This window comes from Paramormyrops kingsleyae, chromosome 14 (assembly GCF_048594095.1).
Source record: "Paramormyrops kingsleyae isolate MSU_618 chromosome 14, PKINGS_0.4, whole genome shotgun sequence".
In the NCBI taxonomy this organism is placed as follows: domain Eukaryota; kingdom Metazoa; phylum Chordata; class Actinopteri; order Osteoglossiformes; family Mormyridae; genus Paramormyrops; species Paramormyrops kingsleyae.
This window is the reverse complement of record NC_132810.1, coordinates 10,827,386-10,841,543: the sequence shown is the minus strand read 5'-3', so window position 1 is coordinate 10,841,543 and position 14,158 is coordinate 10,827,386. Positions and strand designations below refer to the sequence as shown.

At 45.7% G+C, this 14,158-nt stretch overlaps 1 protein-coding gene across 2 annotated transcripts in view; it reads right to left on the bottom strand.

Annotated features, from left to right (window-relative positions):
- Nucleotides 1-13,646, bottom strand: part of dync1h1 (dynein, cytoplasmic 1, heavy chain 1) — a 33,356-nt gene extending 19,710 nt beyond the window's left edge. For both annotated transcript variants that reach the window (XM_023828515.2, XM_023828516.2), the window contains exons 1-32: nucleotides 13,275-13,646; nucleotides 11,004-11,091; nucleotides 10,561-10,734; nucleotides 10,163-10,418; nucleotides 9,799-9,985; nucleotides 9,127-9,398; nucleotides 8,812-9,039; nucleotides 7,655-8,731; nucleotides 7,324-7,503; nucleotides 7,019-7,168; nucleotides 6,613-6,759; nucleotides 6,371-6,511; nucleotides 6,106-6,282; nucleotides 5,860-5,970; nucleotides 5,658-5,777; nucleotides 5,303-5,542; nucleotides 5,067-5,222; nucleotides 4,858-4,971; nucleotides 4,667-4,777; nucleotides 4,176-4,385; nucleotides 3,919-4,065; nucleotides 3,627-3,793; nucleotides 3,313-3,486; nucleotides 3,053-3,218; nucleotides 2,779-2,967; nucleotides 2,487-2,681; nucleotides 2,069-2,351; nucleotides 1,825-1,925; nucleotides 1,577-1,736; nucleotides 1,171-1,411; nucleotides 751-934; nucleotides 136-348 (exon numbers count right to left, since the gene is read on the bottom strand). In XM_023828515.2, the coding sequence (XP_023684283.1) occupies nucleotides 136-348; nucleotides 751-934; nucleotides 1,171-1,411; nucleotides 1,577-1,736; nucleotides 1,825-1,925; nucleotides 2,069-2,351; nucleotides 2,487-2,681; nucleotides 2,779-2,967; nucleotides 3,053-3,218; nucleotides 3,313-3,486; nucleotides 3,627-3,793; nucleotides 3,919-4,065; nucleotides 4,176-4,385; nucleotides 4,667-4,777; nucleotides 4,858-4,971; nucleotides 5,067-5,222; nucleotides 5,303-5,542; nucleotides 5,658-5,777; nucleotides 5,860-5,970; nucleotides 6,106-6,282; nucleotides 6,371-6,511; nucleotides 6,613-6,759; nucleotides 7,019-7,168; nucleotides 7,324-7,503; nucleotides 7,655-8,731; nucleotides 8,812-9,039; nucleotides 9,127-9,398; nucleotides 9,799-9,985; nucleotides 10,163-10,418; nucleotides 10,561-10,734; nucleotides 11,004-11,091; nucleotides 13,275-13,527 (6,612 nt within the window). In that variant the 5' untranslated portion in view covers nucleotides 13,528-13,646. The remainder of the gene's footprint in view (nucleotides 1-135; nucleotides 349-750; nucleotides 935-1,170; nucleotides 1,412-1,576; nucleotides 1,737-1,824; nucleotides 1,926-2,068; nucleotides 2,352-2,486; nucleotides 2,682-2,778; nucleotides 2,968-3,052; nucleotides 3,219-3,312; nucleotides 3,487-3,626; nucleotides 3,794-3,918; nucleotides 4,066-4,175; nucleotides 4,386-4,666; nucleotides 4,778-4,857; nucleotides 4,972-5,066; nucleotides 5,223-5,302; nucleotides 5,543-5,657; nucleotides 5,778-5,859; nucleotides 5,971-6,105; nucleotides 6,283-6,370; nucleotides 6,512-6,612; nucleotides 6,760-7,018; nucleotides 7,169-7,323; nucleotides 7,504-7,654; nucleotides 8,732-8,811; nucleotides 9,040-9,126; nucleotides 9,399-9,798; nucleotides 9,986-10,162; nucleotides 10,419-10,560; nucleotides 10,735-11,003; nucleotides 11,092-13,274) is intronic.
- Nucleotides 13,647-14,158: the final 512 nt, after the last annotated feature.

Genomic DNA, 14,158 nt, shown 5'->3' with positions numbered 1-14,158 from the left:
AATTACTCGGGGGGGACAAACTGACTAAAAGGGAAGTTGTGCAGCAGCTTGAACTCAAACCTGCGTAGATGCAGGCAAGTCTGGGGTAAAGACCACAGATGTAAAGACGATGACGTCCTTTAGTGAGGCACATACCTTCTCAACCCACATGCTGCCGACGTCGTCGCCATCCCCGTAGGTCAGGTACATCTCACCACAGACCTTCTTGAGCTCCTCCCGGAGGGCAGTCATCTCCCCGCGCAAGTACTGCACGCCGGGGAAGACGTCCGACAGCAGGCTGAACAGCAGGGGAATGTCTTCGGCCACCAGTTTGGGCACCATTGTCTCGCATACACTCTGGATCAGGATCTGAGAGGCAGGTAGATATACAGTCATGAGGTCATACTCAGCACAGTTTCAAGAGGAAACCCAGGATACAATCTTCACCAGTATGGACCTACATGGACAGCAAGAAATCCTTTGGTGCTTGGGAATATTAGTTTCAAACCTCAGATTGCATAGCTATAATTTCTTTTCAGACAAACTATATCCAAAGTAAGATACCATATCCCAGTAATATTTTGACATCTCCGATAAGTAGCAATGCTCAACTGAAAATAAAATGCAGAGTACTGTGTCCCAACACTCAATACATAAATTTTAAGCTCAAATGACTCAATAGATCCAATAGTTTTTCAGTTCTGCCATGATTAAGAATAAAAAGTAAGCAGTTTGCCACAAATGCTACTCTGGCAGTAGTTCAGGTGTTACCTCCTGTTCTGGAAGGTTCTCTGCGATATCGTTCTCGTCCACGTCCTCGCCCCGCTCACATTTTTCCCGCTTTATCTTCTGGATGCGCTCCCGCTTAACGTTGCCGGCACTGACCAGCACGCTCTTCAGAGCCCGCAGGCCGAAGTCGTAGTGGCTCTGAGAGGACAGCTGCTCGTCACAGAGCCTGAGGAGACGCAGCAAGCGAGGACCTCAGAGAAACACCTACTTCATTTAGGTTGAAACATTTCAGATACCTTGTCCATTATGCTAAAGTTCAAGTGTGGTTCAGTTATACTAATGCACTAGATGCCAGAGCTCACATATCCAATAAGATCTATGCCATACGGACAATAAACAGATTCACAACGAATGGGAAATAAGGCTGCTTTTGTTTTTGACGATGTAGCCGTGTGAACTAACTTGAAGAATGGGACGATCTTTTTGGCCAGGGTCTCGGCGGTGCGGAAGCCCTGAGAATACAGCATGACCTGGGCGATGAGCTGCCGGTCGGGCTTGGTCATGGCCAGGCTGCGGAACAGCTTCTTCAGGTTGTCGGGCAGGTTGGAACGGCCAGCATAGCCGGGGTTCATGGTGATGAAGATCGCCATCTCAGGGCTCACCTTAACCTGCTTATTCAGCAGCTCGCAGGTGATGGGTGCACCTATCCAGAGGAAATTCCAGTTAAAACAGCAACACTTACCTTTCGGATTAAAATATCCATGACATCAGGAAACAACGAAATCTCAACTGAAATATGTAGCTTCACCATCCTTAATCTCTAATACCCAAGAGTTACATTAGCAACACAAGAGAGGCGACTACATACTGCGGTCTCTGTTGGGGTTGCTGTGCTCCCTTAGGGCCACCTGGATGTACTGGACCTGCTGAGAGACGGCTGACAGCATCCTCTCCTCCAGCCGGTTGAACTCGTCAAAGCACCCCCAGGCGCCCACTTGACACAAGCCCACAAAGATGCGGCCCATTGCCTGGAGGGAGAAACCAGGGTAGCTTCACACAGACGCTCCAACTACATGGACATAACTACAGAAGAGAGGTTAAATGAGCCAGTCATACCTGAAAGTCAAAGGTCTCGTCGCAGTTGAATACCAGCACAAAGCGGCCCAGCTGATGTCCAAGAGCCTTCACAGACTCAGTCTTTCCCGTTCCAGCGGGCCCTAAAAAAAAATACCGCAAAATTATGATTGCTCTGCAATCTCTCCCCACTGAATAAGCAAACTTCTACAAATGAGAAGAACATTGTACAAACGGTGCACACAAACCATAGGATAGACAAGTTAATCTGGACAGAGATACTGACCGAAGGGGGAGCCTCCGAGCCGGGCCTCCAGGGCCTGGGTCATGGTCAGGTAGCAGCGGTCAGTAAGAGGAGTCTGCACAAGTTTGTCTTGAACACCGAGATACTCAAAACCGTAGTTAAACTTGGCATTGGCCATTTGGATGGAGAGCTGCTGCAGCACATCTGTCTGCTTCGGGTCAAAGTAGAAGCGCATCTGGCTCAGCCAGTCAAAGGACTTAGGGTTGTCAATCTTGTTCTTGATCAGCGTCCTGGTCACATCCCTCTGGTGGACCAGCTCTGTAATCTGAAAAGAAAAGACAGCATGTAATACCAGAGCACACTGTACCAGTCCTTTCCATGTGATCCTCTAACACTTCAATTACCTCCACGCTGCATTAGGAATGAAGCCGTTAACGTGGCAGCGTCAGATTCCACTCACCAAGTGTTCTAGCTTTTTCCTCCGCAGGGGGGGCTGTTCCATTAGTACAGTGTCAGCCAGAACGTTCAAGGTGGCCTCCACGTTGGACAGGACACCCTGGAGGGGTGACATGTCCCCGCTGCCTGAGATGGTGGTCAGGGCACTCTCCACGTTCTCAGACCAGTCAATCTGAGCAGACAAGACAACCAGCTGGGCCTGCACAGGACAAAAAACAAACAATTGGGTTTATGCTGTGATTTGTCATTACTCAAAAATTAGATTAGATTAGATGAGACTGGAATAAATGGAATACCTGGTATCTGTCGATCCAGTCGATGTAGGTGCCGAGATCGATGGCCGTGCCCTTGTTGAAGGCACCCACCTCTGTGACCGATTCAGCCAGAAGCTTGGCCAAGGTGACCCGCATTTCCTTCTCCACCAGGGTCAGCCATTCATTGATTTTGGGGTGCTCCGTGATGGACACTGGCGTCTTGTAGAGGATCTGAAAAGCAGAAGACAACATTTTAGCTCCAGCATCAGCACCTTAAGCTGTATTATAGTTTTCCCCCAGTCCGCAGAAGACGTACTTCCTCTCCTTCACGGGAAGAGATACCCAGAACTTCAGTGTTGTCTTCATTCAGGAGGATACTGGACACCCCAGCAAACATCTTCTTGAAGTGCTTCTGCAGTTTGGCTACATTCTTGCTATTGCCAATAATCTCCAACAGATCTTCATCACCAACAAAATAGAACCTAGAAAGGTAAAGAAGCCTTGGTCACAAATCAGTCTACACAAATCATCCAATAGTGTACTATGTCACCAAGACGTAAGGTAGCAGGCGTTCACCTGGGGAAAGATGAGCGCTCCCGCTCTAGGTACTCTCCAAGGGCCTTCTGAATCTTGCCAAGCAGATCAGCTAGTCTCTCCAGGGATCTCTGGACTCCCTGGATGTTGAGGACATCCATCACCAGGGGTGATTTGGTGACTTTCTTCATCAGAGCCAGGAATTCTGTGCTTATGCTGAAAGGAGGTTAAAAAGGTAAAGCTTGCATTATTGTCACAAAAGTCTTTCCAAAGACCAACTCCTTACCTTGTGTTGGTGACAGAAAACATTTTAAGAAATTAATGGAGGAAGAAAAAAAAAAGGGGCAGTGTTTTACCTTTGGAATCTCTGGGTCTCAACAGGTAGCAAGTGCTTGATATCGGCACTGCCAGTGAAGATTCCCTCCAAGTAGACCCAGCGCCTCTGGACATCAATCCACACGTCAAACAGAGCCATGATCCGATTCAGTTTGTCCTCCCAGCTCAATGCATCCTCCTCAAAGACCTACAACCACAGGAAGAACCCCCCCCCCAAAAAAAACTGAGAACAGGCACCCAGACAACTATAAATTTATTCAGCTCAGTAACAAAACATTGTATGGTATAAGGTAGGTCATTAACAGTACTTACTTTGTAGTAAGGGGACAGCTTCATTGCAGATACACTGTTAATGTGCTCTTTGACCTTGTTGAAGAGGTCATCCCACCCTCGAATCAGACGGCATTTGTTCTGATAGTTCACCAGATCCAGCTCATAGGAGTTCCAAACTTCTCGGATCTGGACACAATCACACACAAGTCGCAGGGCTATATCTCATCTATGCACATTGTTGCACACCACTGTCGACCAAAGGACCAAAATGCCCATCATGCTGAATTTGTGCTGACCTGCTTAAGGAACTCCTCCAGGGCCATTTCTCCCTGGGCTACCAGCAGCACATCCTTCACCACCATCTCATTCTTCTGCAGGTCCACGTCCCAAATCTGACCCAGTGTCAGCTCAGACAGAACCCAGTTCACATGCAGCCTCTTCATCAGCTGCTTCCAGTGCCGATCCTTCAGTGCTTCAGACTTCAGCTCAATCACTAGCATATTGATCTGTGTAGAGATATGCAAGAAATTGGGCTCATCAGAATTAGACTATAGACACAAGAGTGCCATATTCTGCTAAATGTTAACATACTGAAAATCAAGGAATTTGGATTTTAGATTTTATTAACACACACACACACACACACACACACACACAACAAATGTTGCTTAAAAATACTTGATTTCTAATGTGACATTTTTGTAAATAAATTAAGTAAACATGAATGCATCAATATTAATTGTTTTTTACACTCTGAAATTGTTTGACATTGATCTGACAGTCTCACCTTCATGTAGCCCTTCAGCAGCCTCTGTACGTATTCGTAAGATGCATACTGCCGCAAACGAGCTGGGAAATTCTTCAGCTGGTTCAGGAGCCCATCCAAGCTTTGACGCAGCTATAGACAAAGCAGTGAGCATTCAAGGCCACTGTACGAAGCAGGAACTAAGGACACAGTCAAACACAAGAATAACTAACCTTGCGTGGCTGCACAGACACCCAGGGCTGCTCCTTCATCTGATCGATCTGCTCCCACACCTTTGACAGCTCAGACCACACGCCTTTCAGGTCCTGAAGCTCTTCCAGAGCCACCTACAAGTGAGGATAACCAAAGAAATATATGGCTTGATGCTCAGATCCAGCACATCTTCCATAACAACAGCAGGGTCTTTACAAACTAAGTGTACCTGGACTCTTTCTTCACTGCCACTGAGCAAGCCAGTGTCAGTCAACTCCAGGGCCTCTTTTGCCTTGGCACACTTTTCCCGGTCATCCTTCAGGCGCCCAAACTTGCCCTCATAGATGGTGAGAGACTGCAGGGCCTCTTCTGGTCGCAGGTTGCCCTGTACAGCAAAATCAGTCATAAGTACAACACAGCCTGGCTATTTGGAAGACATTAAGGTCAAGATAAGAGTCCACTCACCGCAACTGGCTTGGTCTTCTCCCAGTCTGTGAGCAGATCGGTGGTGCGGTTCTCCACAGCACGGTCCTCCTGGACAATCTTCATCTGCAGGTTGGCTACCTGCTGCTGGATGGCAGTATCCTTGCGCTTCATAATGTCACTGAAGGCACCCCACTCACCCTCAATGTTATCGATGTACAACCATGAGGGCGGGAACTGGAAGCGCTGCTTCTCCAGTAGGCGCTGGCCATTGCGGAATAGCTAAAGGACAGAGAGGGGAGCCTGTTTAAATTCCCTGGGATCACGATACACACGCATCAAATTTAGCTACCTTAGCAAAACAAAACAGATCTCAATTCATGCCAATCATACTTACATCAACCTGCTTCTCAAACTGCTTGATCTTGCGCTTAAGAGTTTGCACATAAGTGATAAAGGTCACTGCATCTGAAGTGCTGGCTGTATCCACAGAGTGTTGTTCCAGTTCTTGGCGTGACTGGAGGAGGACACACACACACAATGAGTCAGACTGTCATCAGTTCAGGTGCAACAGTAGAGTCACATGCAGATGGGCTTACCTTGGAGATCTGGGAATGGAAGTCCTGCATATTGTTGCCAAGCATTTGGCCAAATTTGCTCAGGACCTCTTTGTGCCAAGAATCGTATTTCAGGTTCACCTTTGACTGAACCTGGATTTTGAACAGAGAAAGGCATTGAACTAAACAGTTCTGCTTACCAAAACATTTTTACTCACAAAAAAGAAGTGTATACCTTAAGATTGCGTAGGAGGATGGGAAATATTCCTATTTAAATAAAAAGCCTACCTTGCCATAGTCTATGACTACAGGGCCAAACTCCTTCCTGGTCTCAGCGTTGTCAAAAGTGCCTCTGGCCTTGCGAATCTGCACTAGGAGGGCTTGCCACTTGTTGAGATCCTCACCTAATCGATTGTAGATGTTTTCTGCCTGCATGTCCCACAAGCACTGGTACTGTAACCACACCTGAAGACAAAAATGCAGCAGGAGATGAGCAACTCGTCTCTACGCAGACTGATAATGACCATTGTCAAATCTGCCAGACAGATCTCACCTTGACATACTGCTCCACCTCACTGACAATTTCTTTCACTGCATTGTAGGCTTCCTCCAGTGCCGAGGGGCCATCAGGCATCCTGGTCAAGGCATTCCGGTAAAATTTCTCTTCCTCAGACAGCTCATAGTGCACACCCACCTGCTCAGAGCACATGAGTAGAAACATTTACATCTGCACTTGCAGCATAACCATCATCAACTTGGATCTCTTTACATCAGACACTGGAAGCTGCGTCTGACCTGGTAACGCTGACTCTGGATTCGTGGGAGAGAGAGGATGACCATCTTCCAAGAGAACATCTCTTGGTAGAGCTTGTACCGGCAGTCTTCGATGGGGGGGTTTAGGTAGATGACTTGGTTGGTAATTCTTAGCTCGTGTACAACATTCTGGAAGGAGAACAACCAACACAAGTTGGGGAAAGAAGGGTAATCAGCATGATTGTTGGTAACATCTCTATTATGTTGACTTCACAGTATGACACAGGTTCACAGATTTGAAAAGTTAAATTTTTAAAACAAATGATTAAGTATCCAAAATAGACACCTATCTGGAATATTCCAAAAAACACTGGAACACTTACACAATAAATGACAATAACTTCCGCACTAAGCCATACAGAAAGCTCAAATCAGTCTGTTAGCCAACCTTGATTTTTGGTTCCCCTCCAGGCTTGTGGCTGACTTGTGGAGCCTCCGTGTCCATGTCCACATCAGCCTTGTCATCCATCTGTCCCCTCAGCACTTGTGTCCAAGCCCTTAGACCAGCCTGGAGACGTACTCCCAGGATCCTCTCGATCTAAAGATATACCAGATAGTACGTAGCTGAACTAACATACTCCAGGAACAGTCAGGAGGGAGTTAGGTCAGCTTAGTCTTGTTTCACCCCAAAAAAAGGCATGTAAACAATGAATATAAAAAGGGGCAATGGTTTTACATCTACAATACACAAACCTCAATGTCCAGTTTGTTGACCCAAATTGGCAGGTTGGAGTAGGAGTGTAGATTGAGGTCATCAACAGCCTTTTGGACACGATTCAGGATCTCAGTAAAGGTCTTGTGCTCATACATGCAGGTCTCCAGTGAGCGTACCTCCAGGTCAATTTTCTCTTCAATCAGGAGGAGATCATCGACCTAGACACAAAAATAGGACTGTGGCTTATGGCATTTTATGCTCAAACTTTTCTCTTAGCTTTCAGATTCAAAAAAAAAAAATATTCACACCGCATAGCCTTGAAAGACTGTATCCTTTGAAAGCATCTCCAAGGACAGAAAAAAAACAAACCTTCTCTTGAAAGTTGAACACAGTTTCAGCCAGGCGCTGGACATAAGGATCAAGCTTGTAGGATTCCCACACGAGGGCAATACCCTCTGTGATCAAGGCCTGCACCTCCTTCTTCAATCCAGCCACAAGCAGGGAGATGGAGGTGCGCTCCTCCACCTTCTCGCAGGTGCGCTCATAGGTGCGCACACTCTCGATGAGAGAGATGGCAAATGGGTAGAGCTGATTGGCCTGGTGTGCCTTGTTGACGATGGCCAGGGGCACACGGAAGCTAAGCCACTTCAGGTTGCGCACCTCCTTAGAAAGTGTGATGATTTCAGGCAAGAAATTGACCTTGAGCTTCAGTATGTTGCCAGTGCGACCCCTGGCACGGCTGCTCTCAATGGTGAAGATTCGACCCGACACGCCCAGGTTGCGCTGCTGAACTTTCCGGGCCCAGTCATCAAAGATCTCCTGGGTGTTAAGCTTAGCACGGAAGCTGTCACCATCTTGTTTGAGCTTAAGCCCTTCAACATGGTTCTCCCAGCCTTTGCCCAGAACATCCTCCACACGCTTCATATAGGCTGTCAGTTGCCGGTCTATCTGCTTGGCCCATATGATGGAGCCAGATACTGGGGGCAAGTCACGCACATGGCTCATCTTGCACGACTGGCTCTGAGGGTACTGCACCTTGAACTTGTCATGCAGCGACTCAATGTCATCCTTCACACGTTGGATGAGCTGCGTCTGGTACTCACGGATGGCGCCGCGAATGTGAGGCCGCACGAAGAGGGCATTGAAGCGGGAAAAGATGCGGAACATCTCGTTGGCGTTCTTGGCGGTACCCAATTGGTCGCGGAGGCGGGCGGTGATACGGGTCTCCACACGGTCAATACGCTCATCGTAGCGCTTCATGGCTGCTTCCCAAGCCTCCATGCCCTCCTTGGAAACATCCAGGCCGTCAACCTCCTTAACATTCTCGTAAGCCAGGTTCACCTCCTCGATTGCATTGGCATCAGCTGCATCAAAGAGAACTTCTGCCACCTTCATATCTGGGGGTTCTACAGCCTCACCCTGAGCATGCTGGGGCACAGCAGATACCTACAAAACAAAAACTCTTAATAAAACACACTCGGGAGGGAAGGGTGGGGGATCTTTGGACTTTGAGCAAGTCTCTTTACCTGAGGTCTGAGCACACGCACGATGACAGCTCTCAACTGTTCATGCTGTCGCCGGAAGCGCCTCATGTGATCCAGGCGTGCTTGCAGCTTGCGGTGGGCAGGGCTAAGGCGCCACACCATCTTCAGGTTCTCCTCCCTCTTTCTCTTCACAATGTCCCTTAGCAGAACCTGCAGCTTCTCATACTCATCCTCCCAGGTTTGGAACACCTCAAAGCAGGCCACCATCACCTGGAGAGACACCATAAGATGCATTACATACACACACAGAAAGGCATAAACAAGCATACCATTATCAATAGACTACCAACAACCCACCTTCTCAAATTCCTCATAGGCCACATGCATAAGCTTTCTGGTGCCAAGGACCTTCAGGAGCTGGGAGCTGAGGTCTCGAGAGATGGCCTCCACTAGGCGCAGGGCACGCTGGATGGGGTATTTGGTGTTGCGGATCTTGCGCAAGTGAGTGAAGATGGCAACCAGGGCCTGGCGAATTTTGTCCAGCTCAGTGGCTGACAGAAGGTCGTTGAGTGGGAAGTCCTTCATAAGGGGGTTATAGTCATTGACAGTCTCCACAGCCTGCTTCAGACCTGGGGAAGAATAAGAATTCTAAATAAGAAACCCAATAAACTACACAAATAACTTGAAGAACTGACCCAGGACAGCAACAAAGAGAAACGGGATAAAATAAGCAATTTTGCCCATCTGTTCCATGGGACACCATCTTGGAGCATCTATAGCAAACAGCTCATTCCACCACAATGTAATAAGCACTACTGGGGATCCTTCCTTCCTATTACAATGCTTCCTCCCAGCGTGCTACCCCCCACCCCCAGCTGTAACACATCAGGAAGCATTCCACATTTGACTTAGTAAAGTCCAGTGTTATACGCTTGTGTACTGTGTATGCATAAGAATTTCCCCCTGGGATCAAATAAGTTTCTTATTAGATGGGGGAAAATCCAACCTTTTAGGCGACAAAATTCTTACCCGTGTCTGTGTCAAAGCTGACTGTGGCATGAAAGCGCTTGCCATGCTTCAGGATGTCCAAGGTGAGCAGCACCTCTGGGCTCTCTCGCTTCTCCTGGATGCGATTCAAGGCTCGCTCCAGATTAAGCCAGAAGCTGATCTCCTGCAGCGCCGTCCCAGAAGCAGGATCTCTGTCCAGCTTGGTTACCTATAACAAGGCATGCAGAGCCAGCGGTCACCGACAAGGTTTAAAAAAATGTTTTCAGTCATGATATAAAAGAAATGCATAAGCCTTAAATTGCTTACCAACTTCTGTGGACATTATAACTCCCAAGCAACTATGGAAACCTCACCTTTAAAAACAAACATGTTAAGGGTTGCTCACCTTCTGGATCTCCCTGATCCAACGATTAACCCCTGACTGCAGCTGGTTGAGGAATGTAGGGTCTTCCACTTTGTCACCGAAATCGGTGACCTTGGGTTTCTCCCCACGTTCATAGCACTGCTTGGCAACGTTGGTGATGATGGGGTGAATGAGGAGGCTGATTTCTGGGATCTCGATGTTCTGCTGCAGATGCAGCAGCCCCATCTCCAGCTCAGCGATCTTCTTCTCCACAGAAGGTGCCATTTTGTCCCCATCCCTGGAGAAGCACATAATATATATGGAGACATTAAGCAAAGCTGTTACGAACATATTTATGTAGGAACCCCCCTCCCCCCCCAATACATTCCATGCTACAAAGAACTCATCACACACAATGGCCTGATACAACTCAAGCCTACCTATCAGCCTTGCCAGACTCCCGGATGTAAGACTTGAAGAATGGAGCCACTGCATTACTAATGAAGGAGTGCAGTGTCTCATAGGGTGAATCCTCACTCAGAGTCAATACACGCAGTTGGGAGGAAATGGGCTTGTCAGCATCGATGACACCAGTCCTCTTGATAAAGGCCAGGCTGGGGGAACAGTTTTATATTATACACATACAAACACACACAAGAATCGGTGCATCACATAAACACTTGTTCAGGTTTATATTGACTTAAATCAAACGGACATAATTTATACGAAAAAGGGTGCGCTGGCCTAGATCCCAAAGAACAGTTAAGCTAACAACTCAGAGTGCATATGCCATTAATGCCTTTACTCAGCATAACATTTTAATACTCAAGAAATGACCTAATGACAGTGCAGAAAATGACTAGTACATGAGTCAGTACCACACCTGTTGGACTTCAACCCGTAGTGAATGTCAATGTTGACGTTGTAAGAGATGCACTCTTTCTCCTCCTCACCCTCATCACCCACATCCTCTATAAAAAGGGAGGGGGGAGCAACAGACATACCATATTGGAAGAGGATGACAAAGGAATGAAAATGAAACCATTAATAGGTAGCTGGAGCCATGCTGCTAACAATCTGTCTGTTTTAAAGCACTACATTCTTTAACCAACAGCAAAACAATACAGACCGACAAAAGAAAGAATAGAATTACAATCATAATTTGGAATGGATTCAAAATGTGGAACTTGGACATCAGGCATAAAGACATGCAATTTGTTATTGACAACTAAATGGAAGAAGATGCAAGCTATGCAACCATGTTAAGTAAGCATTATACCGTATTATCAAAGCATGACTGTAATTCACTGTCACAACTCTGCTACACCCTATATTTAGTTACACTTTTCTTAAAACACAACAGGAATATTATGGCCTAATGAAAACTATTTACATATTGCACTATTGGTATAATAACAGGCTCTGTTGAAATCTCTCCGAATTTGCATTTGTAAATCAAGAGTTCCCATGATTGTTGTCACAAGTCTGTGGCAGCAAGGAACAAGTGGCAGAGTGATGGAAGGGAATTCAGAGAGAAATCAGCATCAGCAGCAATTTTCTCTCAGGCTCCCTTCCACCTGCAGACTCTCAATCCTACAATGGCAGCGGAATGCTGGAGATACTTCCTGTAGATGTCACTTTCCTCGATTTCAGAGGCACGAGAACTGCTGCTCAAAGAAACCAGGAAATATGGGAAACATCTAGGAAACCACATCTGGAACAAGGATTTTCAAAAATACCAAAAACTATCAAATGTCCAAGACACCCCCTTTGTATTCAAGTACTTATCCTCAAAATCACTTAAGAAGCAGCACAGAAAATAATACTTGTTTGAAATCTTAATCTGGGAAGTGAAAAGAATTATAATGTTGGACGACTGGCTCTGGGGGTGCAGATAAAAAGGTGCTAAATAGATAATAATATTTTCAGTATTCAACATTGGCATCCTTTGACACCATACCTATCATTTACATACAATGCAAAGGATTGCTGTCCCAGACAGTTTCAGCATCAGCTGATGTCTGGGTGGGTGGTGCTCCTAGTGAAATGATGTCATTGCTGCAGAAGATATCCAGTATCTGTAGGGCCAAATCTGCAATGCAGCACCATACTTCCCAAGAATTTGGTTTTATTCAACTTGTTTATTTTTTAAACCCCCAACACATGAAACAAACAGGACAGGCAAACAGCCCAGCCAGGGCAACATCAGCTAACCTGCCGACAGAGTAAGATACTTATATAACATACAAAATTATTCTAAGGAAAAGCAGTAATCAATTTTCCTGAAAGGCATTTACAGTAATAATGTTATGGGTCAAAGTGAGCGGTCTTGATTAACTAAAACACACAAAGTTTTTAGGGACTTTTTACTCAAACAAATCATGTCCTGTTCCAGTTCTAAATCTCTCCTCCAGCTTCAAAATAGGAATAGGTTAAACCAGAATCTCCGAATGTTTTTTTTTTTTTTTTTTTTTTTTTTTTTAAATCAGGGCTGGGATATAAACTTGGATCTTCATATGAACTATTTATAATGGGAAAGCCTAAATTACAAAACAGCCAGATGACCATCATCTGCTCAAAAACTATCCGCAAGGCATGAAGGCAACGATGCATTTCAGAGTAAGGAATGGTTCATTTGTTAGATGGTAACCTGAAGGGGGGAGGACTAGCGTATCAAAGCTGTCAGACGCGCCACAAAAGCAGCAGCCTTCCACCAAAAACCCGACATTTAGTTATTTCGACAGGGTAGATACCGGACTTAATTCAAAATAATTCCTGGCTAATCTGTTCATATTAGAGGGATATCGTCATTTTCATTGACCTCAGAAATAGTACAAAATTATCCCGATTTGTTCTTTTAACATCTTGCACATGTCGTCACGCCCTAGGAACTCCGTTCTACACACAATGATGCCCTTCGCATTTTTTAGGCGAAAAAAAATATATATATACGGATCAGGCAGCAACACTCACAGAAATCATGTGGGGATAAAACTGAAAATTCATCTACATGATGACAATGTCTGCCATCTTTCTTCAATACTGTAGATAACTAAGATGACTACTAGATCCGCTGCATCATTAGGACATTGTTCATGCAACCACTGAAAAGCACACAAGACACAGATGTCCAAGGTAATGTCAATAAACCAACCTTTCAGTGTGCTTCTCTCTACCAGGATCGTATGTACTTGAGGATCTGAAAGGAATTTCCTCATCTGTTCCACCGAGCTCTTCTCTTCCAGGGCGGTTTCCAATGAGGCCGAAGCCTCGCCGCCATCTTCTAGGAGCAAGGGGACAAGTTTACGGATGTGCTTCTGCAAAACCGAAATATCTGCAACTGTCTGTACAGCAGCAGACACTTCCATAGTGACTGCGCTGTCATCGCCTCCTCCACCGTCAGACATTTTGAGCGAAAAAAAGAACAAACAGTTGTTGAACAGAGAAAGACCGCTACAGCATAAAGAACCGACAAAACCACCCTTCGCTCTCCTCGCCACGAATGAAGTGAGGCTTGATATGCGAACACAGTCAAGTGACAGCGGGGCCAGACAGATATGGGGGGTTCTGGGATTTGGTGTGTCATAGTAAAGAAATGTGATTGGTTACTGCCAGTGTAAATAATACAATACCCACAATTCAACGAAGTGGTGAAATCACAGCCAGGCACCGACACGAGACTTCGCTTTGTTTTTGCAATGTCATGGAATACGGCTGCTAGAAGTTCATTACCTGGCGAAATTATAGGCCTATTCTTGTAATACGCTACTTTGTACATTTACATAGAACATTGTTTCGGGAGAAGTTACTAAATGTTGAAGATTTTACAGGATGAAATGACTATGCTCTGCAGACGAATATTTAATTTATTAATGTACATATTTTTAATATTCAGTCATCGATACATTCAGATATTTATTATGCGTCTTTGTTATATTGCGATTATAATAGCGATATCTTGTGCCGTAGGCCTTTTGCTAACTTTATTATCATTGCTAACTTTTCCCCTTGTTATTTCGTAAATTTAAGCTTTAGTTT